At 46.9% G+C, this 26,008-nt stretch overlaps 1 protein-coding gene across 1 annotated transcript in view; it reads right to left on the bottom strand.

The window, feature by feature from the left end:
- Nucleotides 1–437: 437 nt before the first annotated feature.
- Nucleotides 438–26,008, bottom strand: part of TOX2 (TOX high mobility group box family member 2) — a 175,619-nt gene continuing 150,048 nt past the window's right edge. The window contains exons 5-9 of the mRNA XM_064730140.1: nucleotides 25,013–25,240; nucleotides 13,817–13,897; nucleotides 11,466–11,873; nucleotides 9,524–9,654; nucleotides 438–1,634 (exon numbers count right to left, since the gene is read on the bottom strand). Of these exons, the coding sequence (XP_064586210.1) occupies nucleotides 1,598–1,634; nucleotides 9,524–9,654; nucleotides 11,466–11,873; nucleotides 13,817–13,897; nucleotides 25,013–25,240 (885 nt within the window). The 3' untranslated portion in view covers nucleotides 438–1,597. The remainder of the gene's footprint in view (nucleotides 1,635–9,523; nucleotides 9,655–11,465; nucleotides 11,874–13,816; nucleotides 13,898–25,012; nucleotides 25,241–26,008) is intronic.

Raw genomic sequence — 26,008 nt, 5'->3', positions numbered from 1 at the left:
GGCTTGGACACAGAGCCTGAGCCACAAACCTTTGTTATCATTCTTTGCTATTCTATTCTTAGCTAGCCTTCTGATGAAATCCTTTCTTCTATTATTTTAGTATAGTTTTAATGTAATATATATAATAAAATAATAAATCAGCCTTCTGAACCATGGAGTCTGATCCTTTTCTCTTCCCGCAACCCGAGACCCCTGTGAACACCGTCACACCTTGCTGTGATAACCCCAGAAAGGTTTTCATAATATTCCCTTTTCCCCCCTTATTTTAACCATTGTGTATTTATTATGACATTAATTACTTTGATATTGCAGAGTGAGAAGAGGGTGGGGCAGGTGAGGATGTGGTGGGACAGGAGATGGGGTTGGAAAGATGAGGAGAACAAGGCAGAGGCCACATCCAGGATGTCCCCCAGAAAAAGGAGAGACTGCTTCAGCTCTACTTTTCATATGTTTTATTATAAAGAAAGGTAAGATAAGCATTGTGAACCGAATGTGCCAGGTGCTGCTAAAGCAGCACCCTCAAACAAAATAAAAAATAAAAAAACCCCAAAAATGCACCTTATGAGAAACTGTAATTATGCTCTCTAATTTTTTCATAAATAGACAAAAATCATTGTCAGCAATTTTTTTAAATAGATGGACATATGGCGGGAAAAAAATAATAATGCCATACAACATGGATATAAATTGTCCATTTCTTGCTGTACAAATAATAGAAACAAGTTTGGCAGGCTTTTTTTGTTGTTTTTTTATACACATCTCCCTTCTATGTATAACTAAAAAATGTGCTACAATTAATATAAAATGCTTTTACTATAAAGTAAACTACTAATTTCTCTCACAAAAAAATCTTAAAGATGTCTTTAGCACAGCTCTAAAACACTTAGTAAACTACTTACAACTATCCAACAAATTATATTTTCATGATCTCTTTCACATTTGTCCTCTCATAGTTTGCCTTCTGCTCTCTCCCCCACCTACGTAGCAATAGTTTTTATTTATTTTTGTAATTTTTTTGTCGCCAGACCATCCAAGGCCTTTGCATGTACAATATTCACACAAACTTCACATTTTCTTGCACAAAGTTTAGTGCTGTTAGCAAGTCAAAAGAGTGCATCCTCCTACTGAGCTGGCCTAATGCTGCAGGACACCAGACCTGGGTTTATGCTGCGTCTAAAAGCAGTTCACTAGGAAAATAGTCCATAGCTAAGCTGATGGCAAGCAGAAAAACGGTGTCCTTAGTTTAACTTCATCATTTTTTTGTTGGTTTTGCGCTTGTTTTATTATTTTTATTTGAATTTTCTCTCTTTATTTCTTTTTTTGTTCTTTGCGATTTACGAGGTGGGGTTTTTTTGGGGGGAGGTGGTGGGAGGGGGGAAAACTTCCACAGAAAGTAGACTTATTTTTTTTTTTTGTTTAGAGTTCAAAAAGAAAAGGAAAAAAAAAAGAGAAAACTGCTCTTAGAGCCTGGAAACAAAGCCAGCGCCGAGGTGCGGTGGAGCCGCGCCGCCCGTCCGACCGCTCGTGCCTCCGGGGGCTGGAGCATTGACCCTCTCAAGTGTCCTTCTGGTGAGCCTCCTCCAAGGGGTGCTGAGCCTTAGGTGAGGTAGAGTGCCTTGTCCCTTGGCAGCATGCTGTAGGAGAGAGAGAGGCAGTGAGACAGCACGGAAGGCACAGCTGGCACAGCTGGCATGCGGTTTGTGCCATGCCGCGGCTTTCAGGGTGATGCCGTTTTCATTTTTATTCTTTCATATTGATGCCTTAAGTTTTTAGCTTTATATTTTCCAGACCCTGTACTGCACTAGTGTATAACTCTGGTGACACTCCTTGTAGAGTGCCTTGTCCCTTGGCAGCATGCTGTAGGAGAGAGCACAGGCAGTGAGACAGCAGGGATGGCACAGCTGGCACAGCTGGCATGCGGTTTGTGCCACACCGTGGCCTCTAGGGTGATGCCCTTTTCATTTTTATTCTTTCATGCTGATGCCTTAAGTTTTTAGCTTTTCTATTTTCCAGACCCTGTACTGCACTGGTGTATAACTGAACTTCTTGTAGAGTGTCAGAAAGCTCTCTTCACATTTTGGTCAGACAGAACAAGTGCCTTGTCCCTTGGCAGCATGCTGTAAGAGACAGCAGGGAAGGCACAGCTGGCACAGCTGGCACACGGTTTGTGCCACCCCATGGCTTTAAGGGTGATGCTGTTTTCATTTTTATTCTTTCATAGTGATGCCTTAAGTTTTTAGTTTTATATTTTCCAGACCCTGTACTGCACTAGTGTATAACTCTAGTGACACTCCATGTAGAGTGTCAGTAAGCTCTCTTCACATTTTGGTCAGACAGAACAATCCTTTTCCAGAGTGCCTTATCCCTTGGCAGCATGCTGTAAGAGACAGCAGGGAAGGCACAGCTGGCACAGCTGGCACACGGTTTGTGCCATGACCTGACTTTCAGGGTGATGCTGTTTTCATTTTAACCTTTTTTTCTTTCATACTGATGCCTTAAATTTTAGCTGTAATATTTTCTAGATCCTGCATTAGTGTATAACTCTGAACTCCTTGTACAGTGTCAGTAAGCTCTCTTCACATTTTGGTCAGACAGAACAATCCTTTTCCAGATGGGAACCAAGGGCATCATTGCAGCCTCAGGCCCAAAAAAGTATAAACAAAAGTGAATTGGGGAGAGCAAAGTGGGGGAATGTGACTTCATTACCTGTAATTGGACAATTAACCCCTGATATGCAAATAGACCAAACTTATATCTGTGTGAAAAACTTGTGACTTTTATCTATCTCGGGTGTAGCCTCTGCCAGGCTCTTGCACTGCCCAAGGTGTATCCATTGAAGGCCTTCAATAAATACCTACTTTATTCCTTTAATTCTGTCTAGCCTCTGTTCTAGGTAGCCACTCCAAGGCATCAATTTGTTCTCTGTATTCTTTACACATATATTTGTTGTATTAGTGGCCAGTTTTCCCTGTAGTTTTCCATGCTCTTTCCCTAGGTAGAAAGAGAAAACATATTCCAAAGAGCCTGTCCTATCTTGGCTCTCCCTGGCAACCAAGGTGGAAAAACAGCTTTTCAGAGACATTTCCATCAACAAAGTACCAGTCCCATGTGAGGGGGGGAAGACTTAGAAGGGAATTTACCCATGGGTGGGAGTTGCATCACCACTTGTGCTCCTAATTGCTGCTTCTTGTCAATGATGCTAATTTACCAAATTTCTAAAACTGCCTGCACCCCCGTGGGGGTGGGCTTTTGTGGACATTATTCCATAACTGCCCCTGAAGGCCTCCAACAAAGACCAGCTTTCATATCACCTCCTGTACTAATATAATTTCAAATGTGAGTGTTGTTTCATGTACAGGTTGAAAAAGGCATCAAGGGCACAAAACACAGGTGGGCTGCACACAGAGGAACCACAGCAGGATCATTCAGGTTGGAAAACCCCCCTAAGATCAAGCCCAACCATTCTCCCAGCCCTGCCAAACCATGTCCCCAAGTGTCACATCCACGTGGCTTTTAAAGCTCCCTCAGGGATGGTGCCCCCACCACTGCCCTGGGCAGCTCTTCCAGTGCTTGACCACTCTTTTCCTGCAGATTTTTTTTCCAAATACCCAATCTAAACCTCCCCTGGTGCAACTTGAAGCTGTTTCATCTTGTCCTGTCCCTTGTTACCTGGGAGAAAAGCCCAACCTGGCTACACCTCAATCAGGGGATAGCCCTCACCTAACCCTAGGGGTAACCCTAACTCCAACCCTAAATTTCAGGCTGTAGAGATTGAGAAGGTCCCCCTGAGAGGGATGCAGGGCAGGGCCAGTGCTGAGGGTCCCTGCAGATCCCACCAGCAGCATGTTGGAATGCTGTGCCTGGGATCAGCCCCAGCGCCACCATCCCCTGCTTCACCACACCTGAGGCTGAGCCAAGCAGGTTTAGAGAGTGAATTTTGGATCAAATGTGCTCATTCTCACACTACATAAGGAGAGCCCAAAGAGGGAGCCCAGATGCTCTTTTTTCTGGGACATAGTACAGAGAGAAGTGGCTGAAGTCCCTCTCCCCTGGCTGATGATCTGTGGGGCTTTTGGTCTGAGATTCAGGACTTCCAATGGGACATATACAATGGAAAAATCACCAGCTCCATAAAGACATCTTGGCTTTAGAAAGTGTTAAAGTTAAAAGTCTTGGGAGGTTCTGGTGTGGGTGTGTTTGTGAGTGGAGTAATAGGGAAGGGGCAGACAGCAGAGCAGGGCTGGTGTTGATAGAGCTGTCTTCTGACAGAGTCAAGAGCCCACCCTCTGCTAATCTCCACATTTTATAATCTGCATTTAAAATGCACAGTCTTCCCTCCTGCACTCAGAAAAGATTTATTGCCGCTGAGCAGCAGCGAGGTATTCCAGTCCTAAAACTTCATTAATTTTACACAGCATGCTGCAGAGCATTTCCCAGTTCATTACGAAGTATTACCATAAATAATTGAATCCAAACTAAGTGCAGTTGTGATGGGTTATCTTTGCCTTTTTATAGTGTTTGCTCATTTAGCTGCTGATTTAGAAAATTCCCCCCTTTGGAGAGGATCAGTTCATTGTTGGAAGGAATTAGGGAGGTTATAAATGTCTGGATGTAGTGGCTGTACATTGGGTTTTGTGCCTCGACAAGGTGTAATGGACAGTTCCCCAACTTTTAGCCTAAATCAGAGGAGGGGAAAGTTGCTAATGGATGACAAAAAGAGGGGGGAAATGTTGTTGCTAAAGGATGACAAAAAGAACCTAATCCATGCCTTAAAACAAGAGGAAATTCATAGAAAGATTAATCCAGTTCAGTGTTACCCCAAAAATACCTAAATGTGATGAAAGGTAAATCACAGAATGTTTTACGATGGAAGGGACACAACCCCTGGAGAAAGTTTTTCTGGAGAGGTTTGTAATCAGAAAGGAGATTGTGGAGAGATTTGTGATCAGAAAACAAGGCAGGAAAAACAAGGGAGGTGCTTTGAGGGGTTAAAATTGAATTAGGGATTAAGAAAGGTTTGCACATGATTGTAATCCAAGCTGCACCCCTGGTGGAAGTGAGGCAGCTCCCCTGGAGAAAATCCCTGTGGAACAGAGGAATTCAGTGCCTGGGAAAGAGCAAGTGCCAGAACCAGGCTGTCAGGTGAGGGAGACAGGGGACTGCAAAAGGAGTTTGTGATGTGGTGGCAAAAAAGCATTGAAATTGTGTGCTGCAGTCACTTGTGGGAAGTGATAGTCAAACACCAAGCAGGAGCTGAGAAATGCTCCCATGTCTTTGCTCACAATCTAGGAGAGCTTGGGCTTCAGCCCAGAAAGAGCCAGGAAAATTGGATGGAAGTCAGTAAGCACGAAGTCATTAAGAATAGGGAGAGCAGGAGGTAAGGAACATTTAAAACACTCTCTCCAGCATGGCTGAGTTATGAATCAAGGAGTGTCTGCTCACAGCATCCCAGAATTTGCAGGGCATGAGGGAAGAAGTGTCATTTGATGGCATTTTAACTAGCAAGCCTAGTCTGGGAAACAAAAATCCCTACAGCAGTTCCCTGATTAGATAGAGAAGGACAGAGAGAAAGACAACCTTGTCAGTTTTTCTGAAGTTATCTGGATGACAAACACAAAAGAAAACGAGGCTTGGGAGGTTTTACCCCAGCTAACCCAGTGCCAACAGATGTTGGAAGCTAAAGAAATATCAAGGTTAGACATGAAATAAAATTCATAACCCAACAGGGCTGTCTGTGTGCTGGGGATGATCCTCTCTGCCAGGAATCTGGGGCTCTGCAGCTCAGTCACATCCCATCAAAAACAATCCCTTCTCTTTCCAGCCAGGTTTTGTTCACTCCTCACAGTGCTGCTTTAATTGCAATTAAGCTGAATGCACTTCTGAGGTTGAAATGGGCCAAATATTCCTAGGGCAGCACTGATGGACCAAACCCATGGAGACAACATCCCTTTATCACTGCTGTGCCCAAGATCTGCTGAGGGTTGGACCCACCCAGCTGATGAAAGGTGCTGTGGAGGAGCCCAATGACAACTCTGAATGTCACTTGGAAATTAGTGCAGAGGTGAAGATTCAGGGAGATCATGGAATCCTAGAGTGGATTGGGTGGGAATGGGCCTTAAAGCTCATCTTGTTCCTATGGACACCTCCCACTGTCCCAGGCTGCTCCCAGCCCTGTCCAGCCTGGCCTTGGGCACTGCCAGGGATCCAGGGGCAGCCACAGCTGCTCTGGGCACCCTGTGCCAGGGCCTGCCCACCCTCACAGGGAACAATTCCCTCCCAGTATCCCATCTAACCCTGCCCTGGCAGTGAGAAGCTGTAGGGGGATAGAATATAAGAAAATAAAGGTAGTACAGAAAGTAATCTTACCCCTAAGGAGTTGCAGCTGGGTTAATTATCAAAGATTAGGAGCAGGCCTGACCTTAACAGGCCACAGCTGTAACCAGTGAGAAGAAGAGTGTTATGAAAGAGTGGGGTGATGGTTGAAAAGGGAACTAGAGTCAGTTGGCTGCTGTGAGAAGAAGGAAGATTGGTGCTGAGAGGAGCTGCCTATGAGAAACATCAAGGAGGTGTGAAACTCTTGCAATAAGGCGACAACAATATGGAACCTTTGCAGTGTAATAACAACCGGAAGCCATTCCCCTTTGCCCCATCCTTCCCTGCCCTGGCTGAGGAGATCCAGATCATCTCTTCTCTTGCCTTGTGAGCAGCCTTGTGGCACAGGGAGCTGCATATGTCTGTGACTGCTCCAGCTGATGCAGAAGGGCACTGAGGCTGCAAATCCCAGGGCAGCAGAAGCAGGAGGTGAGGGCACTGCTGGCACACCAGGTTTGCAATAAATGAGAACAATCCAGCTTTGGGCACTGCTGTGCCTTCAGTCACAAGAGACGGCTCCTTCCTCAGCACACACTATGACATTTTCAGTGCACTAAGCACTTTCTGCAGGACTGATCTCTATCCATCTGAGTTCCTTGCTGTTATCTACTCTAATAATTATCTGGAAGTCTCTGCATAATCTGTCTGTTTTTTTTTTTCTTTTTTTTTTTTCCAGGAAGCTGTGATAAACCCATGAAATTTGATATTTCTGCTGTGACAAAGGCATGAAATGCATGAGCTTTGATCATGAATTGCATGGGCCCTCTGCTTACAGTGTGGCACTGCAGCCAGATGTCACAGAGCTTGTTTTAGCAACACAGGACTCAGTCCCCACTGCTATGGGAACATTTCACCTGTTTCTGGAGTGCCATGGGCTTTCTGCATAGGACCTAGGCAGTGGGATTTGCACAGGGAATCAAATGTTTTCCCAGCTGGTCCCTTAGAAGTGATGCTTATTTCTAGGGAATTTCATTCCTGGGATCTGCCCAGCACCTCTGGAAATTGGGATTCATGTGCCCCAGGCACCTTCAGCATTTTGCCCATGACAGGTGAAATGACTTTTACAATCAGGTCCTGGTCCTGTTCCCTCTTCCCTCTTCCAGAAGTCTCTGCAGAGACTTCAGGAAGGAGCATGCAAAGGTCAGAGCTATCCATGTCCCTGAGCCCCTGGGGCAGGCAGGCAGAAGGGATATTCTAATGGATCAGGCAGTTATTTATTGCTCTGGAAGAAATAAATGTCTGTACACTCTGTGCCCAGCCCAGCAGTGGTGAGTGCTCTGCTGGCACAGACAGAGCTGTGCTCTGAAAAGCCTGGGAGCTGGTTATTATTTTATTATTTCTGGTGAAAGCACTGTGTTCCAGCACTTGAAGGAAATCAATACTCCAACCATATCCAGCCTCCTTCCCAGCCTGTTCCCACAGAGAACCCCAGGAATGTTCTAGAGCACAACAGAAAAACCAAGAGCAGGGGGATAGGCAGAGGTTGGAAATGGCTTTCACACACTCCCTGCTGTCCAGCTTTAAGATTATCCTGATATTTTCATCTATTGGAGATTTCCAGCAGCATTAAAGGGACCTTCACGCTGGCACATTCATGTCAGAGCTTGTAGGGCATAAGGAGAAGATGTGTGCAGATGTCAGTGGGTGTTGGGAAGGATGAAAGTTTGACAAGGAAGTCTCACAGATATGTGTGCTTAGCAGAAAGATTTTTAAATGTGGAGTCTGATGAAGGAATAGAGATGGAAGCAAGTTTTGGAGAAGAAAAGAATTGCTGAGCCAGTCTTACTGGATAACCAAGAACACAAAGGGTGTGTTAGTTAGAAGGGGTTTTTATGGCTTAGAGCAAAGGATAAACCCACCCCAAAAAAGAAGATGTTTTTACCAAGCAGAAAAATAGCACAGGCAAACAAGTCAGCAAATGTGGCAAGTAGAAAAAAGGTGTCAGAATTTTCCACTGCAAGAAAACTGAAAAACAACTTCTACCTTAAACTGTAATGTACTGACTTTTAGTGATTGGAGAACAGTAACATGAATATGGTAATTATAGTAGTTATGATAGGCTATAGATAAAAGTTAAGGTATAGATTGGTTCTGCTGTATGTAGATGCTCAGCAAAGAAAAGTCTATAATGCAATGTAACCAAAACCAAAGGGTGTCCAGGCCTGCCTGCAGCTGGAGCTCTGTCACCCATCGACCCTGGACTGCTGGAACTTCTTGGATACAATAAACTGCATTTTGGAGAGCCCCTGGAGTCCCACATCCCTCATTTCAGCTCTTACAAGTGGGGCTTTCCTGCATGGTGCAGGGGGATGGAGCATTGTGTGGCTCTAGGGAGGATGGAGGATTTGTACACCAGCCCCAGGAATGGTAAGGGTCCTGCTGGTAGGGACAATTCTGGGAGGTTGTGGCCTCAGTGATAAGAGCAATTGCTTTAGGAACAGAGGAACATTGCTTATCATAGAACCACAGAATAGTCTGGGTTGGAAGGGGACTTAAAGCCCATCTCAATCCATCCCCTGCCATGGACAAGGACACTTTCCACTGTCCCAGGGTGCTCCAAGCCCTGTCCCTGTCCTTGGGCACTGCCAGGGATCCAGGGGCAGCCCCAGCTTCTCTGGACACCCTGTGCCAGGGTCTCAGCACCCTCACAGGGAAGGATTTCTTTCTAACATTTAATCTAAATTTCCTCTCTTTCAATTTAAAGCCATTCCCCCTTGTCCTATAACTATCTTCCTTTGCAATTAGTTGTTCTCTAACCTTTTAATAAGGTTAGAGAGACTCTAATAAGATTAATAAGACTCTCTAAGCACTGGAAGGCCGCATTGAGGCCTGCCCTTATGGACGTGGCTGCTTTCAAACCTCCAGGAACTCTGCTGGGGGGATTGCTACAGAAAGAAATGTGTCTAACCCTCCCATGGAATGGAAATAAATAAAAAAAAGAGAGGAAAAAAGGACAACTTTTCATATCCAATGAAGAATTTATCCATGATTTTTAAGCTACCTCCTTCATGGCATCACTTCAGCAAGCCTACAGAGCTGAGGGAGCCTTGAGCTGCCCTGGGCACACATTTTAGGGCAGGAGGGAGCTGTGGGGCACTCTCACTGTCCCAGCCCAGATGTGCACGAGCAAGGAGCTGTTTTGTGTACTGGCCTGCAGTGGTTGACCCCACACTCCCTGCTGGGGTAGTCGCTGTCCCACTCAGTGCTTCCTGGGGGGTTTGATGCTCCAGGAGAACGGGGTCCAACGCTGTTCTGGAACTCAGACGAAATATGGGAGAAGTCCTGCAGGGTGGAGAGCAAAAGGAGGGTTACAGGGGCATACAAAGCAGGAGAAGTGCAGATTTAATGACAGTGCATAATCACATTTACAGGCATTGTCCCCAAATCTGTCAGTTCAGAGCACAGGGGGAGCCCCAGGGACAGAAGGAGGTCCAAGGCCAGACATGGTGTCAGTGCAGCAGCACATTTCACATCCCTGTTCCCTGCTCTTTTTGTCAGGACCCCCCTCCTTGGGGCTGGCAATAGCTGTGGGGGACACACAGCCACAAAAGCCTTTGGGTTTTTGCAGTCTGGCCACAAAAGCAGTGTCCAGTGCAGCCTAACTCCTGTGCAGTTCCCCACCCCAGTGCTCAGGAACAAGGGACAGCCACACAATCAATACTGTCCCCATGAGCTGCCACCACTGGCAACTCTGTCAGGACACTGAGGGGCTGCTCAGCTGAAAGCTGATCAGTAGTCCCCATTTTTTGGGGGTGAGTTTAATTAAATTTATATCCATTAGGCAATGTATATAAACCAGATTCATGAGAGTTACCTGGCAAAGAACATGATTTGTTTGAAAATACCCAAATTAGGGCAATGGAAGGTATTTTTTTTATTTCTGTATTTTGTTCACAAACTATGTGGAATGAAGTTTCACAAAATGCTGCTCTCAGCAACAGCTCCTAACCCAGTGAGTGATTGTGAGGATCCCCAATAATGCTCTCACCAAATTACAGAAGCCACTTTGGCAGTGCAGAGCTAAAGCCCAGTCCCTGTGCTGGAGAAGTCAGGATCATTCAGGTTGCAGAAAACCTCCAAGATCATTGTGTTGCCATTAACCCAGCACTGCCACCCCACCACTAAACCCTGTCCTCACGTGCCACATTTACACATTTTTTAAAAGCTTCCGGGAATGGTGACTCCACCACTTCTCTGGGCAGCTGTTGCACTGTCTGATAACCCTTTCAACAAAGACTTTTTGTTTAATTTTCAATCTAAGCATTCTCTGGCACAACTTGAGGCCAATTCTTCTTGTGCTGTCCCTGTTCCCTGTGAGCACAGCCCGACCTGGGGCTGTCTCCTCCTGTCAGAAAGCTGTGCAGAGCCAACAATGTCAAAAATGTGTATTTTATGATTGGCTTTCCTCAAATATTCAAATGAATATTATATGTGTTGTGTTAAAAAGTAATGCTGTAATAATTTTTTAGTAGTGTGTTAAATATAGTTTTAGGTTATAACAAAATGTTAAAATAGAAACTATGCTATGTAGGATACTTTTTTAAAGAGAGGACTTGCACCAAGATAGCAGCCACAGGACAACTAAATCTTTCAGAGAAAGAGAATTTATTGCTCCATTATCAGGAGAAATGAACTTCTTCCCTCCTCACTCAGTTGAGTTAGGATTAAGAGGAAGAAGCTGACACTGACCAGACAGAATCCTGTGTTTGAATGGAATTTATGCATCATGTATGAGGTGTAAGAATATGCAACAGGCTGTTGCTTTTAAGGGTTAATTCTCTGCTAATGTGGGTCCTTTTTTGGGCTTATTTTGCCCAGAAAAAGGTACCCAGACTGTCTATAACTCTTTGTTTTTATTGTCTCGTATTGTCCTAATCCAAATTTTCCAAATTATTATTACTCTAATTATATTACTATTTTATAACCATTTAATTATCATTAAACTTCCAAAATTTTAAAAAACAACCGATTGGCGTTTTTCACACACAAGTTCCCCCCCGAGCCTCCTTTTCTCCATGCTGAGCCCCTTTCCCCATCTCCCTCACCCCCGCCTGGTGCTCCATGCCCCCATCCCCATGGAGCCCCACACTGACCTGCTGGCCGGGTGGCGAGGCGTTGATGGGGGGCTGTACCTGTAGTGCCATGGGGGGGGACAGGAGGGGCTGCTGGGGGACCTGCTGCATGCTGAGGGGCTGGGGCAGGAGCGAGCTCTGCGGGTGGTGCAAGGACAGCTGCTGGTGGAGCGGGGGGCTGATCTGGAAGGAGGGAGGAGGGGAGGCACTGATGCTGGGCAGCAGGGGCTTGGAGGGCAGCGTGCGGGGCAGCCCCGCGTGAGGGTGCCCACGGTAGCTCTGCAGCTCCGATGGGGACAGGAAGGAGCCCAGGCCGGGGTAGGGAGAGGATGCCTGAGGAGGCATGGGGTACATGGGCTGCTTGGGAGGGATCATCTTGGATGGGGGGTTGCTCTGGGTGCTTTTCGTCTCCCCCTGGTCGGCAGAGCTCTGTGGGGAAACAGAGGAGGAAGTGGTGAGGAAGGGAAAGAGGAAACAGTGATATGCATCCTGAGATATCCATCAGTGCAGATAGCCACCCATGGGCTATCCCCCCCAGAGACTGTCTTAGCAAACCCCTCACTAGACATTGCCCTACACTGTCGCAGACATCTTTTATGAAAAATCCTTTCCTTAGGATTTTTCCTCCTGAGAAGCTGACAGGCCTCAGGAACAAAATGTAAACAATGATTATCTGCTGCTGTGGAATGCAACAGGTGGATCTTTGATTGGCCCATTTTGGATGTTTGTAATTAATGGCCACTCACAGCCCAGCTGGCTTGAGCTCTCTGTATGAGCCACAAGCCTTTGTTATCATTCTTTGCTATTTTATTCTTAGCTAGCCTTCTGATGAAATCCTTTCTTCTATTCTTTTAGTATAGCTTTAATGTAATATATATAATAAAATAATAAATCAAGCTTTCTGAAACATGGAGTCAAATCCTCAACTCTTCCCTCATCCTCGGATGTTCACCCCTGTGAACATGGTCACTCTACACCACACCTACTACATGGCAGCCCACTTCCACTACGTACTGTCTGTAGGAGTGGTATTTGCAATCCTAGCAGGCTTTACCCACTGATTCCCTCTATTCACTGGGTACACCCTCCACTCACCATGGATCCCCATGGATCCTGCTCCTCTCCCACCTGCCCCATGAACTGCCAGCCCGGCAGTAGCTGAGTGCTCACAGCCTGTGTTTGGAGATTGTTTATCCACAGGTGATTGTTTCCATAGCTGGAAAATTAACCGCAGTAACTCAGCTGTGCCTTTGACAGAGCCTGGAGCATCAGGGGGAGTGAACCTGACACCCCAGGTTTAGTTTTTATATTTTTCAGATTCTGTGCTGCTTTAGTGTGTGGGTCTGGGCTTCATATGAGGGGATGGTGAGCTCTGTGCACAGAGCAGGGAGACAAAACAATTCCTGCTCCAGCTGGGCACCAAGGACAAATGATCCAAATCTCAGCCCAAGAGCACAAACACCGTGGGCTGGAGAGAGAAAAACAAGCAGGATGGGACTGCCTGGGCTAAAGCTGGAATGGGACAATGAACTGCAAGGTGCAAATGGAGCAGAACTGATCACAGTGACAGACCCCGTGCCTGGTTGTGCATTTTGGGGCCATTTTGGTTCATGTTGGGTGCAGCCCTGGCTGGGCTCTTGTGCTGCCCAAGGTGGATCCATGGAGGAGATCCTTTTGATTAATCCCTGCTTTATTCTTTAGCTCTGTCCAGCCTCTGCTCTAGGGCAGCCCTCACAAGGCATCAAACCAGTGCAGAGGCAAACTGCCCCCCAGCAGCTCACTGCTTTGGGTGGCTGACAAACCCATTCTGCTTCCAGCAGAGTACAAATGGGTCTATAAACCCTCTGCTTTCCCCATCCTGTGCATCCCTGCAGCCCTGGTGGGTCTATAATGCACAGGACAATCATTTTGGCAGGAAGGAGAGAAGGACTAGGGGAAATTTTCTGGGTTGGACAATGAGGGTTTTGTCCTGTGATGGGCCCTGTGATGATAGTCCTGATTCTTTCTCACCCAGCAGTCAGAACCACACTGAGTTGCTTTGCTGAAAACCAAGTTTTGCTAAAGAGAAAATTGGAGAAATTGAGAAAATACCCAAAGCCATAGAGCACATGCCTCCCTTCACCCCACACAGGGACACTGATGAAACCCCCCTGCTGCTGAACCCATCCAAAGTGGGGCCTCACTGCAGCTCTCTAAAGCAGATGACAGCCCAGCTCCTGCCCTAACTATGCCACAGAGCCTCTCTTTCAGCCCCTTGGGAAGGTGCTGATGCTTTGATCAGCTCTGATATCACAATTAGACAGCATTTCTGATAAATGTGCCTCTCCCTGGGGGCTGCTGTGGGTTGTACCCTGTCTGTGAGTGTGCTGTACCTTGGAGACGAGGCTGGCCCGGTACGCAGCCAGGGCTTTCAGGTACTCCTTCTTGGCAGCTTCTGTTTTCCTCTTGTATGCCTGGAAGGACCAAGGGATGGGAAATCATTAGTAGAGGGAACAGGGGGCTGCTGGGCTTGGCTGCACCCACCTGCTCAGTGGGAACCCCCTTCAGTGGGGCTCTGTGCATGAAAAACTCAATTCTGCTGCAGGGGAATTTACACCAAACCAAGAAAATGAAGCCCCTGGATTGGACCATGCTGGGAGTTTTGATCTGATCCCGTGCTGGGATCTCTGGTCAGAGTGGTCTGTGTGTTTAGACAGGTAAGAGACACAGTCTGATTTTATAAGGTGAACACAGTGAAATCATGTCCCAACAAGAAACAGAGTAAAGAGTGATCCAGTCTCTTGGAAGAGCAAGACAAAAGCCCAAATCCTCAAATGACAGGACTGTCTTTAAAGTGCCTTCCAACTCAATCCATTCTATGATTCTGTGATGATGACCAGTTTAAAAACACCTGAGGCAATCAGAATTCCTAAAGTATCAGTTTGTTTTCTTGGTTTTCCCAATATTCTCCTTTACAGCTTAAAACCCCATCTATTCCCTGCAGTCTGGACAGCTGGGAACTGCTTTCTGATCTTACAAAAACTGAGATTTTTGCCTTGTGTTATGACTTGGTGAGCTGGAGATTGCAGGGAAGCAGCAAGTACCAGGACAGTTCACTTCCCCAAGAAAAAATAAAATATTTGAAAGAATGAATTATGGTTTATTTTTCCATTTTTTCCCCATAATGAGAAATGTCTCTTGATCATGTCAGTGCTGGTCCCCGTCCTGCCTGGATCCTGGTTCTCCACATGGAGGTGAAGACCTGCAATAAATAATGGTGTGATCCACTCTGCCCCCAGCAGTGAGTCCCCATGGGATGACACAGATTAAACTGAGCAAAGGAGTTATTTTAAAACTGAATAAAAATTTCAGGATAAAGGCAGGAACTCCCAGAGAAAATACCCACCAACCCTCTTCTCCACTGGAAACCTAAATCCTTCCTCAAGTGATGCACTGAAAGTTGATTTCAATTAGAACAGATTTGCATGTATTTAATTCAGCTTTAAAACCAACAACAGCTTTCAGCAATTGAAATGCTGAAGCCTGGTGGGCACATTCTCTGCCCAGGATGATTTAGGTTGGATATTGGGAAGAATTTCTCCATGGAAAGGGTTGCACAGCCCTGGAACAGGTTGCCCAGGGAGGTGGTGGAGCCACCTGGATGTGGCATTCACATTCTCTGGAAAAATCCCTTCCCCCAGGGTTTTTCTCCTGGGAAGCTGGGAAGCCTCAGAGAAAAGGAAAACAATTCTTATCTCATTTGCTTCTCCTGTGTTGTGCTCACATGTGCAATGTGTTTGGAGATTGTTTACCCACAGGTGATTGTTCCATTGCATTCTGCTGGGAGTTGTTTTCACTCTTTGGCCAATCAGGGCCAAGCCGTGTTGGGACTCTGGAGAGAGTCACCAGTTTTCATTGTTATCTTTTTAGCATTCAGTAAGTATCCTTTCTGTATTCTTTAGTATAGTATAGTATTCTTTAATATAACATAGTATCATAGAGTAATAAATGAGCCTTCTGAGAACACGGAGTCAGATCCATCATTCCTGCCTTTGTCTGGGGGGAACCCAAATACAAGAGGTGGCTGTGGCAGTGCTGGGCTGACAGTTGGACAGGATGATCCTGAAGGTATTTTCCAACCAAAACAATCCCACAATTCTATGATTTAGCTTATTTCCCCTGCAAATTTTCATGGCCATGGCAGACTCCCTCCCAGCACTGACCTCTGAAGGGAGAGTAACCTTCCAGCAGTTGAACTGAATGTGAGTTTAAAATCAGTACAGATAAATTCTATTAAAAATGGATTGAAAGCCTTATTTTCATTGCTAAATCACAGTGAGTCCTGTAATGAAACGTTTTGACTCGACACACTGGAGGTCTCAGATGGCAATTTTCTGAAATGGAGCATTTCTCTACGTTTGTCTTTGGCTTTATGGCATTCAGGAAATATTACATTTGCTCCATTCAGAACAAAATTACTTTTCAAAATGTCAGCCTGAAGAAGAGTTTGCCTGTGAAAAGTAACTATTTCTTCAAACAGTATCAGTTCCCTTAATAAAAGCTATTACCTTTCTCTACAATCTCCAGATCTTTTATTATAGAATCAAAGAGTGGTTTGGGTTGGAAGGGACCTTAAAGCTCCTCCAGTTCCATCCCCCTGCCATGGGCAGGGACACCTTCCACTGGGGGAGGTTTGTGCCCATCACAGCACCACAGAATTTATTGTGTTCAGCTGCAGAGCTGGTGGATGCTCTTAAATGTGGTACCTGATGCCCTCACAGCAATGAAATAGGAATTCCTGTATCTCAGTGTTTAAGAGAGGGCACAGCTGGGTGCTGCCCTATGGAGAAAATTTTTAATTATTTTTCCTCTATAGCAGCAAAATACAAGAGTACTTTTACCTTTTTTTCCCCCAGTATGGTGGGAAAACAAAGTATTCAGAGCTATGCAAAGATAAATTTAATTATTAGCAAGACTTGCCTGGAGCAAAACCTGCAATTTCTGGACAGGTAAATGAGACTTCCTAAAGCTGAATGCAAATAAATAAATAACCAATAAAGTCTATGCCTATCTTCATCCCCATCACTTGCTTTTCCTGCTAAACTCCTTTTTTTTTAATGCCACTCTTCATTTGTTCTTGTCTCTTTTAGAGATCTCGTGTTGGGATGTGCTGCTGGGTGGGGTCTGGTGCAGGACTGGGCAGGGGCAGCCAATGGCTCATTGGAGCTCAAGCCTGGCCACCAGCAGGGTGAGCTCAGGGACTGTGCTCTCTGATGTTTCTCTGGTGAACTGGAAGTTCTGGAAGATTCCTGGTGGATTATTTTAATCATAGAATCCCAGGATGGTTTGGGTTGAAGGCAGTGTTTTGATCCACCCATGCCATGGCAGGGACACCTTCCATGGTGTCTCACCATGGTCTATTCCACCACTCCATGGGTGCCATGGAATTGGCATTCCCATGGAATTGGTTATTCCACCATCCCAGGGCGCTCCAAGCCCCGTCCAGCCTGGCCTTGGACACTTCCAGGGATCCAGGGGCAGCCACAGCTTCTCTGGGTGACGTGTGCCACCATCCTCATTGTAAAGAACCATCCCTAAGGGTCTCCTGTTGGGAATTTTGCAGTCCTGCCCTGCACCCACACAGGGCTCCCTGCCTGTCCCCAGGGAATCACCACGCTGACGTGGGATCTGAACAAAGCTCCTCACAAATCCTCTGTGGAAAGGCAGCTCTAGTGCAGCATTTATAACCTTTAAAATTTTAATTTAAACATTGACAAAACCACATTACTTTCTAATTAAATCCCATTTTCTCCCAGGGATTTTAATTTTGAAGTAATTTATCAGATTTAAGGATCCTCAAAACATTTTGCATGTTTTTCTTCCTAACCTGCCATGCCCACTGATTTATTTTCCTTATTCATTAGCAGGAGGATTCATTAGTCATTAAGTGAGTGGGTGGGTTGGAGGGAGGAGGGGGGGATAGGAAATAAAAATGGTTAGTGATCATGAAAACAAAAAAAAAATCAGAGCTGTAAGAAGCATATGTCGGGATCGTAATCCTGACACCTCTGTGTCTCAGCAAAGCAGCCAGTAATTGTAGCATAATGAAATGTTCTTGTTTGATAACAAGTTAATTAGAGAAGACAATTACTGCAAACCCCGCTGACGCCCACGAGCGGCTCCGTGTCGCGCAGGCACTGAGTGACAGCCGGAGCTGTTCTCTGTCACCTCTGCATCCCAGCCCTCCTGCTCCAGCAGGAATCCTGCTCCCCAAGCCTGGGGAATGAGGGGAAGAGCCCAAACTCTCCCCCAAAAATTCGAGTGGTACATTGAGCCCAAGTAGGAGGGTCTCTGCTGCAATACCTGGAGGAGTTTGGGGCGTTTTGCTTCATAATAAAGGTAAAACATCAGGAGAGGAGAGATGGGAAGTGCAGGAAAGGTGTCCAGGAGGAAAGCTGGGGGGGAAGACCAAGAGGAGCCACCATGATGTAGCAAAGGAGGCATGGGGTGATCCTCTGTATGTAGGAACAGAAGCAAAATAGGCTTAAATTACACCAAGGGAAATGTTGGGTAAGCGCTGGGAAGGCTTGGGAGCAGTAAGGATAATTAAGCATGGGAAGACATTGCCTAGGGAGATGTGTAATCTCCACCACTGAGGGTTTAAGAACAGATTAGGAACACATCCATCAGGAATGGCTTAAGTAGAGATGATCCTGACTTCAGGCATCAGTATGGGCTGGTTGACCTCTTAAGTCTCTCCTTGCCCTTCTTTCTATGATTCCACGACTGGTTTTTTCTTCTCCTAAATGTGTAAATTTGGTTTTTATTCTGCTTGTAAGTCTGCAGGGTTTTTCTTGTAACTATTATACACTTTCCTGCAAGATATGTCTTGAGATCACCATAACTTATGGCTTATGCATGAGATGTCTCAAAGCACATCCTCCCTGCCACATTCCCCTTTCTCTCCACATATCCTTACCACAGCCACTGGAAAGGCAAATAGGAAACATGGACAGGTTATCCTTATTTCTTCCCAGATCCTCCTTTCCTCCTTGCATCCCATTCTGTATGCCCTTCAAGACTTCTTCTGTCCCTCCCACCATTAAAACCAACCAGCCCAAGCTACACTTCCAGAAAAAAGCCTGTGGTCTGGATTGTAAGTCTTGAGGTCAACAATCCTGAGGGTACCTCCATGCAAGACCTTGGCTGTGGGAACTATTTGCATTGTTTCAGGAGAGCTCCTGCTTTATCCTGGTGGAGACACACTGCTGGGAAGCAATTCCTTTGGAGAATGAATGGAAGAGCCTGCAATGAAGCAGGAATTGCCATTGGTTAAAGCATCCTGAGAGATTCCTGCTCTCCACTGCTTCAACTTCATGGGGTGGTGTGGCATTCACATTCTCTGAAAAATCCCTTCGCCCAGTATTTTTCTCCTGGGAAGCTGAGAAGCTTCAGAGAAAAGGAAAACAATTCTTATCTCATTTGCTTCTCCTGTGTTGTGCTCACATGTGGAATGTGTTGCATTCTGCTGGGAGTTGTTTTCACTCTTTGGCCAATCAGGGCCAAGCTGTGTCAGGACTCTGGAGAGAGTCACCAGTTTTCATTATTATCTTTTGAGCATTCTGTAAGCATCCTTTCTGTATTCTTTAGTATAGTTTAGTATTCTTTAATATAATATAGTATCACAAAATAATAAATGAGCCTTCTGAGAACATGGAGTCAGATTCATCATTCCTGCTTTCATCAGGGCACCCTGCAAATAGGGTGGAAGTCATCCCTCACTCCATGTGAGGGCATAAGTGCATTCCCAGGACAATCCACTGAAGATTCCAAAGGGAACGGGAGGATGACAAATCCAAATCCTAACCTCCAAGGAAAACCACACACTATTCACCTTCCAAACCTCTGGTCTTGCTCTCCAAGAAGGACAGTGACACTCATGGAGCCGTAAAAAGCAGATCTGACCTTTCCCATCTTCCCCATCACTATCCTGCTCTCCACCAGATCTCTCTGGAAGCCTTGTTTGGGGTTGGTGCTTTGATCCCTCTCTGGTGCATGGCTTTCCTCAATGCCCAGAAGATGCTGAAGCCTCTTTCCAGGCCAGGGCAGCTGCCTGGACCCTTCCAGCCCTCCCTGACAGGGCTTTGGGGCTGCAGGAGGAAAGTGCATCCTGCTGTGGCTCTGGGGCTGACAGCTCTGTGCAAAGCTGGAATTGGGCAGTTGTAGCGTGGCTGTTCCTGTGGGATCTCTCTCCTCTGGTGGCTCTTCCATAAAACAACTTTACAGCTGGTTCTCAATGCCTCTGTCCCACCAGAGACCCTGCAGTGTCCTGTAAGCAGCTGATGGATCAGGTTCAATGAGCAGATGGATCTGATTAAATGGGTGATCTATTACTTTCTGCTGGGTAATTTACCCCTGGAGTGTGACTTGATCCCTGGAGCTGTGTTCTCCAGGCTGTACATCTGTGTCAGAAAATCCTATTTGTGTTTGGCCATGGAGTCACTCAGCATTACTGAACTGCTCCAGGTGAAGCACGAGCAAGAACTCATCTCTGGTATCTTTGTGTCCCAGGCTCAAAAACTCAACTGAAAATGCTGGGTTTGCCCTGTCTCTGCTCATTTCAGATGGGAAGCTCTGGGCTAGCCTGGGGATCATCCAGCAGATTGCTTGGGAGCTCCTTGGTTCCTCTGTTGTCATTTCCCCAGGGCCTATGGAAACACCTGCCCAGGGCTTTGATTTGTGGCTGGAATTGCTGACAAAGAGAAGCTGGTTCCAGAGAGTCCTGCAGCTGCCACCTTGGCATTGATCTCCACCATTGCTTGGCTCCAATCCAACCTCCTCTTCACCAAAATACTGCAGGGAACAGGGAAGTGCTCAGAGAGGGAAAAACAGAAATTGGCAGAGGACTGTGAATCCCACCAGCGACTTCTCTGCAGAGTCTCCAGCTTTACCACCGCCAGGAAATGCCCCTGAAGCAGGCACTCACCAGGGCTATGTCCCCTGCTCTGGGGCAGATGTGGCCCATGGTGGCCCTGTGGGTGACACAGACGGGCACCGGGCTGTTGTGCCAGGGGAAAATCCTCCTGGGGAATTAGCAGAGCTTTGCTCCAATCTAGAGCTCAGTTTCTCCTAATTTCTGTCAAATCAGGCAGCCCTTTTAAACCATGCTGGGGAACTCTGCTTGAGATCTGCTAATGGAAAAACTCCCACCGAGGCACGGGATGCTGGAGCTGGGACCTGGAGGATTCCTGTGCCAGGTACCCCATTGGATGCTAATGGCTGAATTAGCATTTCACTCTGCAGCAAAGTCGGAGCTATCTCTACAGGAACAGCTGCTAAACTATTTGCAAAGTTCAAAGAGGATGTATTAATTTTTCTTTTTTTTTCCTCAAGTCACATTCTTCAGATTCCCGCGTAAGCTCCTTAGGAAGGGCCACGGCAGCTGTTGAAGAATGAAGATTACAACGTCCTGCCAACGCAGCGCTGGGGATATTTAAGGTATTGTTATTTATTCCTGTTCCACAGCCATGCTGGAAGGGGTTAAAATGGGGAAGAAAATGGTGCTTTGCCGAACAGGTGTCCTTGAGCAGTACCCAAGGACACGGAGATTGCTAATCCTGTATTCCACAGCATGATCAAATCACCAGGCAACAGATATAAATAAAAAAAGGCAGGAAATAAGGAAATTTAGATACAAGTGTGTCAGAGGGAAAATGAAGATTCATTGTGAAGAGGCTGAGAAGAGAAGAAGAAGAAGGAACAAAATGACAAAGCCACAAATGATAAACCAGTAAGAACAAAAGAAAGGGGGGAGAAAAAAGCCTCTCTGTGAAATGCATGTCTGTGACAGCAGCAGCCAAATCAAAGATGCTGCTAGATTATATGGTTTCTTGCATAATATGCATTCTGCTTCCCTTTCTGTGTTTGTCTTTCAGCTGGTGCACAGGGAAAAAAAAAACCCATATCTGAAATGGGACGTGAGCAACCTTTATTTTCCTTGTTTCATCAGGAGGAGAAAGCAAATTTGCTTTGTGGGAGCAGCAGCACCTGCTCAATGGCAAATAAATAGCTCCAGCTTTGATATTACAGTGCATATAATCATTAGCAGCACAAATGGCAGAGGATTAACCCCCTGTGTGCTGGCCAGGACTACCTGGCAATGGGCTGGCACGTCCCTGCTGCCAGCAGAAAAGCTCCAGGAGGTGTCTGTGGAGGGGGCACAGGACCACCCTTCCCTGTCTGGCATGGCTACAAGCCACCAGCACTGGGCTTTCCTCAGCCCTTTGGCCCTGGCACAGCTCTGTGCAGCCCAGATCTGTGTGCAGGATGGAGCTGGGCATGGATGGACACAGGGCAGGCACAGCAGGAATGTGCCAGGGGCTGCTCACACGTGGGGGAATCATAAAATGCCCTGGGTTTGTGGAGCAGCTCCCTTGGAACCCCTCCCTGCTGCTTTCCACAAGGTGGAACCAAAACACCCCCAGCACTGGGGCCCACTGGAGGGCACGGGGTAAGGTTTGTAAACCTTCTCTGAAGAGAAACTCCAGGGGTGTAAAGAACTGCTCAGTGACACCTTGGGGCTGGGCTCTGCCCCTCTGGGATCCAAGTGAGGGACCAGCTCCAGAGCAGATCCTACAGCCTCACATCCACCCCTTCTCAAGCCAGGAAGAGGGGAACTGTTCTCTAAAACTTTGGTCATAATTTAGCCAAAATACCCAGATTTGGCTTTTGTTTGCCTGCTGTGCCACCTATTGTCAGGACCCAGGACATCCCTCTGGCTGTCCTGAGCAGCCAAGACCCCTGCCAGGGGGCTCAGAGACCCTGGCACAGAGCCCAAAATGCCCCTGTGGTTTTGATTATGACCCGTGGAGCAAATTACCAACCTTATATGAAGATCTGCAAGCCATGGCAAATTAAGTAGAATGATAGTGAATTTATCACAAGGTGCAAAAGTAGATTTTGGGGTTTTTAGAATGGGGGTTCAGGGGGGCAAGATGGAGGAATCTGGGCATGTCCAGCCTTTCTCCTTCTTCTTCTTGGCCTCCATCTTCTGCTGTGATGTTGGCACTGACAGATTGGTTTAGAGTAGAAGCTCACTGTCTAACATAGGTGATAGGTATTGGGAAGTAATTGTAAACATTGTACAGGTAGTTTTTAGTATAAAGACATAACACTGCCCTGGGGGCAGGGTTGGACTGGACTGTCTTGCTGAATGGACCTCAGCTGGACAGGAGAAAATATTTTATAGATAAGATACAATAAACAACCTTGAGACCGAGAAATGAAGAGCCCTGACTCCTTCAAGTGCCAGGCTGGGAGAAGAGACTTTCCAACTTTTCTCGGGGTCACTCTGACAAGCTAAAGATCCTGACAACCTCTGTGTTGGCTGTTCCCCAGGTTGCTTTCTGCAGCGAGGACATGAAGCCACTGCTGTCCACAAAGCTAAAAGCAGTGTCCTTGATGAAACACTTCCCTTCTCCAGCTTTTCCACCCCTTCCCAGAGCACAGCCCTGCCGATGGACTGGTGCAGCCATGTGGCAGGCTGGACCACCAGGCTGCAGCAGGATTTTGGCCTGTGCTGCTTGGACACCATCCCCTCTCCAGATGTGCCAGGAGAGCCCCGGGAAGGGAATGTGTGCACCACATCCTGCAGGAAACACCTACACGACAGCTTGTTTTCACTCATTACAGGCATTTCAAAATTTTCTTTTCCTTTTTCCCCTTTCCATTGCGTTGCCTCACGAATCCAAAAAAACCTTCAGGGGTGTTGGCAGAGGAAAGCAAACAGGGGCTAAATAAACTCTCCTGCAGCCAGGCACTTGCAGAGTGAACGTGCCACATCACACAAACCACCCCAGGCTGCCAGAGCCAAGGAGAAATCATGTCCCTGCAGCCAGATCCCGGGCAGGGAGGTAACTGCTGTGGGAGAGAAGTATCCAGCTGGAGACAAAGGCAGGAAGTTAATATTTAAGCATTCAGACAAGGAACAAATGACTTAATTAAATCAATTACAGCGGGAGAAATGGAGCCACTTAGAAAGCGTGTGTAAAGAGACGGGGAGGCTGCTGCGAGCTCATGGAAGAGAGGGAGGAGGGAGGGAGAGTTAGCAGGGAAGATAAACGGGCTGGTTTAATCCCTGCTGGTAATTAAGAGCTGAGCGTTTGCACTGCGCTGAGTCAGGGTGGCAGCAGTGCTCACACTCCGTGAGCTGTGGTGATATTTGGTGGAGTAAAGGAGGGACAGGCTGAGATGCTGGGGGGATGCAGGCAGGAGAAAGAGGTGACACAAAGCTTTTTCACACTCCTGAACATCCCACATGCTGAAACAACAGCAAAAACCAAGCCCCTGTCCTGCTGGGGTGGTCACCCTCCTGACTTTCCTCCCCCCCTCTTCAGATGGGGAATTTCTTCCTGCTTGATCCTACAGTGATCCCTCCAAATAGGAGAAAACAGAGCAGCAAAAGAGCTTTCATCCCTGGAGAACCTCTGCTCTTACTCCTAACTCAGTGTGGGGTAGAAATAAAGGTTCTATCCCAGCAGAACTTCCAGTTAAATGGCTTTTTCCCTCCCTGCTGCTCCCAGTGCTGCCCTGGGACACCCACAGACACAAAGCTTTTCCACACTCCTGAACCTCCCATACCCTGAGGCAACAGCAAAAACCAAGCCCCTATCCTGCTGGGGTCACTCTCCTGACCTTCCTCCCCTCTTCAGATGAGGAATTTCTTCCTGCATGATCCTACAGTGATCCCCCCAAAGAGGAGAAAATGGAGCTGCAAAAGAGCTTTCATCCCTGGAGATCCCTGTGGGGTAGAAATCAAGGTTCTATCCCAGCAGAACTTCCAGTTAAATGGCTTTTTCCCTCTCTGCTGCTCTCTCCCCAGATGGAGCTGCTCCCAGTGCTGGCCATGGACACCCAGCTGGAGCTGTGGCCAGAAGTGCTCCCAGCTAAAGCCTGTGCAGGACACATCCCACACCGTGTCAGGTCTCACTCTGCCTGACAAACAGCCCTCCTTGCTCTGGGAAGTGCTCCCTGGGGTTCTCTCCATAGGAAATGAGCAATTACAGGCTTTTGTGACTGACTCAGCAGCAGCCAAGGAGGGAAAGCAGGAGCTGGAATTCTCCACGTGAAGCAGACAAAGTGGCTGACAGCTTTGGGGCAGCAAGGTTTCCTCTGTGAGGCCACTTCAGACATCTCCTTGTGAAGCTTTTAAAGCCTGACTGCTGGGTTTGGAGCCAGCAGCACAGGGAGTTAATGGTGTTTAGCCTGTTGGCTGTCACTCCTTGTAAGTAAATAAGCAAACACAAACCCATCTCCCATCTCAAGATGGAAAACCCCACGTCAGGGAAAGGCCACTGATGGCTGTGCAGAGTGTGAACTTATCAAGAATAATTAGTTGTCATAAAAATTTGCTTTTCGCCATGCAACAACAGCAATTTTGCACAGTGGGCACTGCAGCACTGCTCCTAAAAACAGCTTTTTAGCTGCACTTCAGCCTGTGGAAGCCCCTGGCCATGTCCTGAACATTCCTGCACAGTGGAAATACACATTTCAACAGCTGAAAGACAAAAATAAATAACTCAGTAACTCACTTGCTTTTGTTCTTCTCCCAGGCTGTCCCACATGGATGCCACGATTTTCGACACGTCCCCAAAGGTGGCATTGGGGTTTTGCCCTTTGATGGCTGCTTGTGTGTCTCTGAAAAACAGGGCATAGGCTGACACAGGCTTCTGGGGCTCATTGGGGTCCTTCTTCTTCTTCTTCTTTTGGCTTTTGGGCTTTTTGCCCAGGTCTGTCGAGGGTCTTTTCTCTCCAGTAGCCTGCAAAAGCAAGAGATGACGCTTAGCTAAGGTCTGATACCAGACCCTGCTACAGCTGCTGAGCCAAGGAGATGAGAGAGGGAATGGGAAGTGGAGATGTCCCAGTGTGGAGAGGGGCAGCAGCTCTGGGGGTCTCTGTCCCTCAGGAGCCTCTTGGACCATTGCACAAACTGCAGGTGGGTGCCTGAGGCTGCTTTGGTGTCTCCTCTCAGAGCAGCTCATAGCTTGGGTTCATCCCTTTGTCCCTGTGTCACCCTGTTCTTCTAAAGTGCTTCTAAGCCTTCTGATGTTACATTTTTGTAGTGGAGTTTCTCACACGCTTTTCATGTAAATAATGATTGTTTTGCATTCCTTTCTGGAGGAGGAGAGAATTGATGGACTGTTGGTTTTACCAGTGTGGCTGGAGAGGTGGCAATTTCATCCTCCAATCCATGGTCACTTTTGAAAATCTATAAATATTGGAGTTTGGAAATAAACTATGCTCTTTTTACCTTGGACATTTCAGCATGTGCATATCGTTCATTTTGTGTCCTATTGTGACATCCCTGCTCCAGATCTGGGGCTTTCCAGTCCTCAGTCACTCTCCTTCCCCATCCTCCTCCCCAGCTCACTCACTCCTTGATCCTTTTCTGGAACCTCTCCACCTGCCTTGCTTTCCCAGCTAGGTTGCTTTAGCAATCCATGGATTTTCCAGACTTGGCTTCCACATGGTTTCTGATTTCCACCCCACTGAGCCCCCTCTGCATCTGCTCCTCACTTCCCTCCCCT

This window comes from Zonotrichia leucophrys, chromosome 20, assembly GCF_028769735.1.
Source record: "Zonotrichia leucophrys gambelii isolate GWCS_2022_RI chromosome 20, RI_Zleu_2.0, whole genome shotgun sequence".
In the NCBI taxonomy this organism is placed as follows: domain Eukaryota; kingdom Metazoa; phylum Chordata; class Aves; order Passeriformes; family Passerellidae; genus Zonotrichia; species Zonotrichia leucophrys.
The sequence above is the reverse complement of the archived record's forward strand: the minus strand, read 5'-3'. Positions and strand labels throughout refer to the sequence as shown.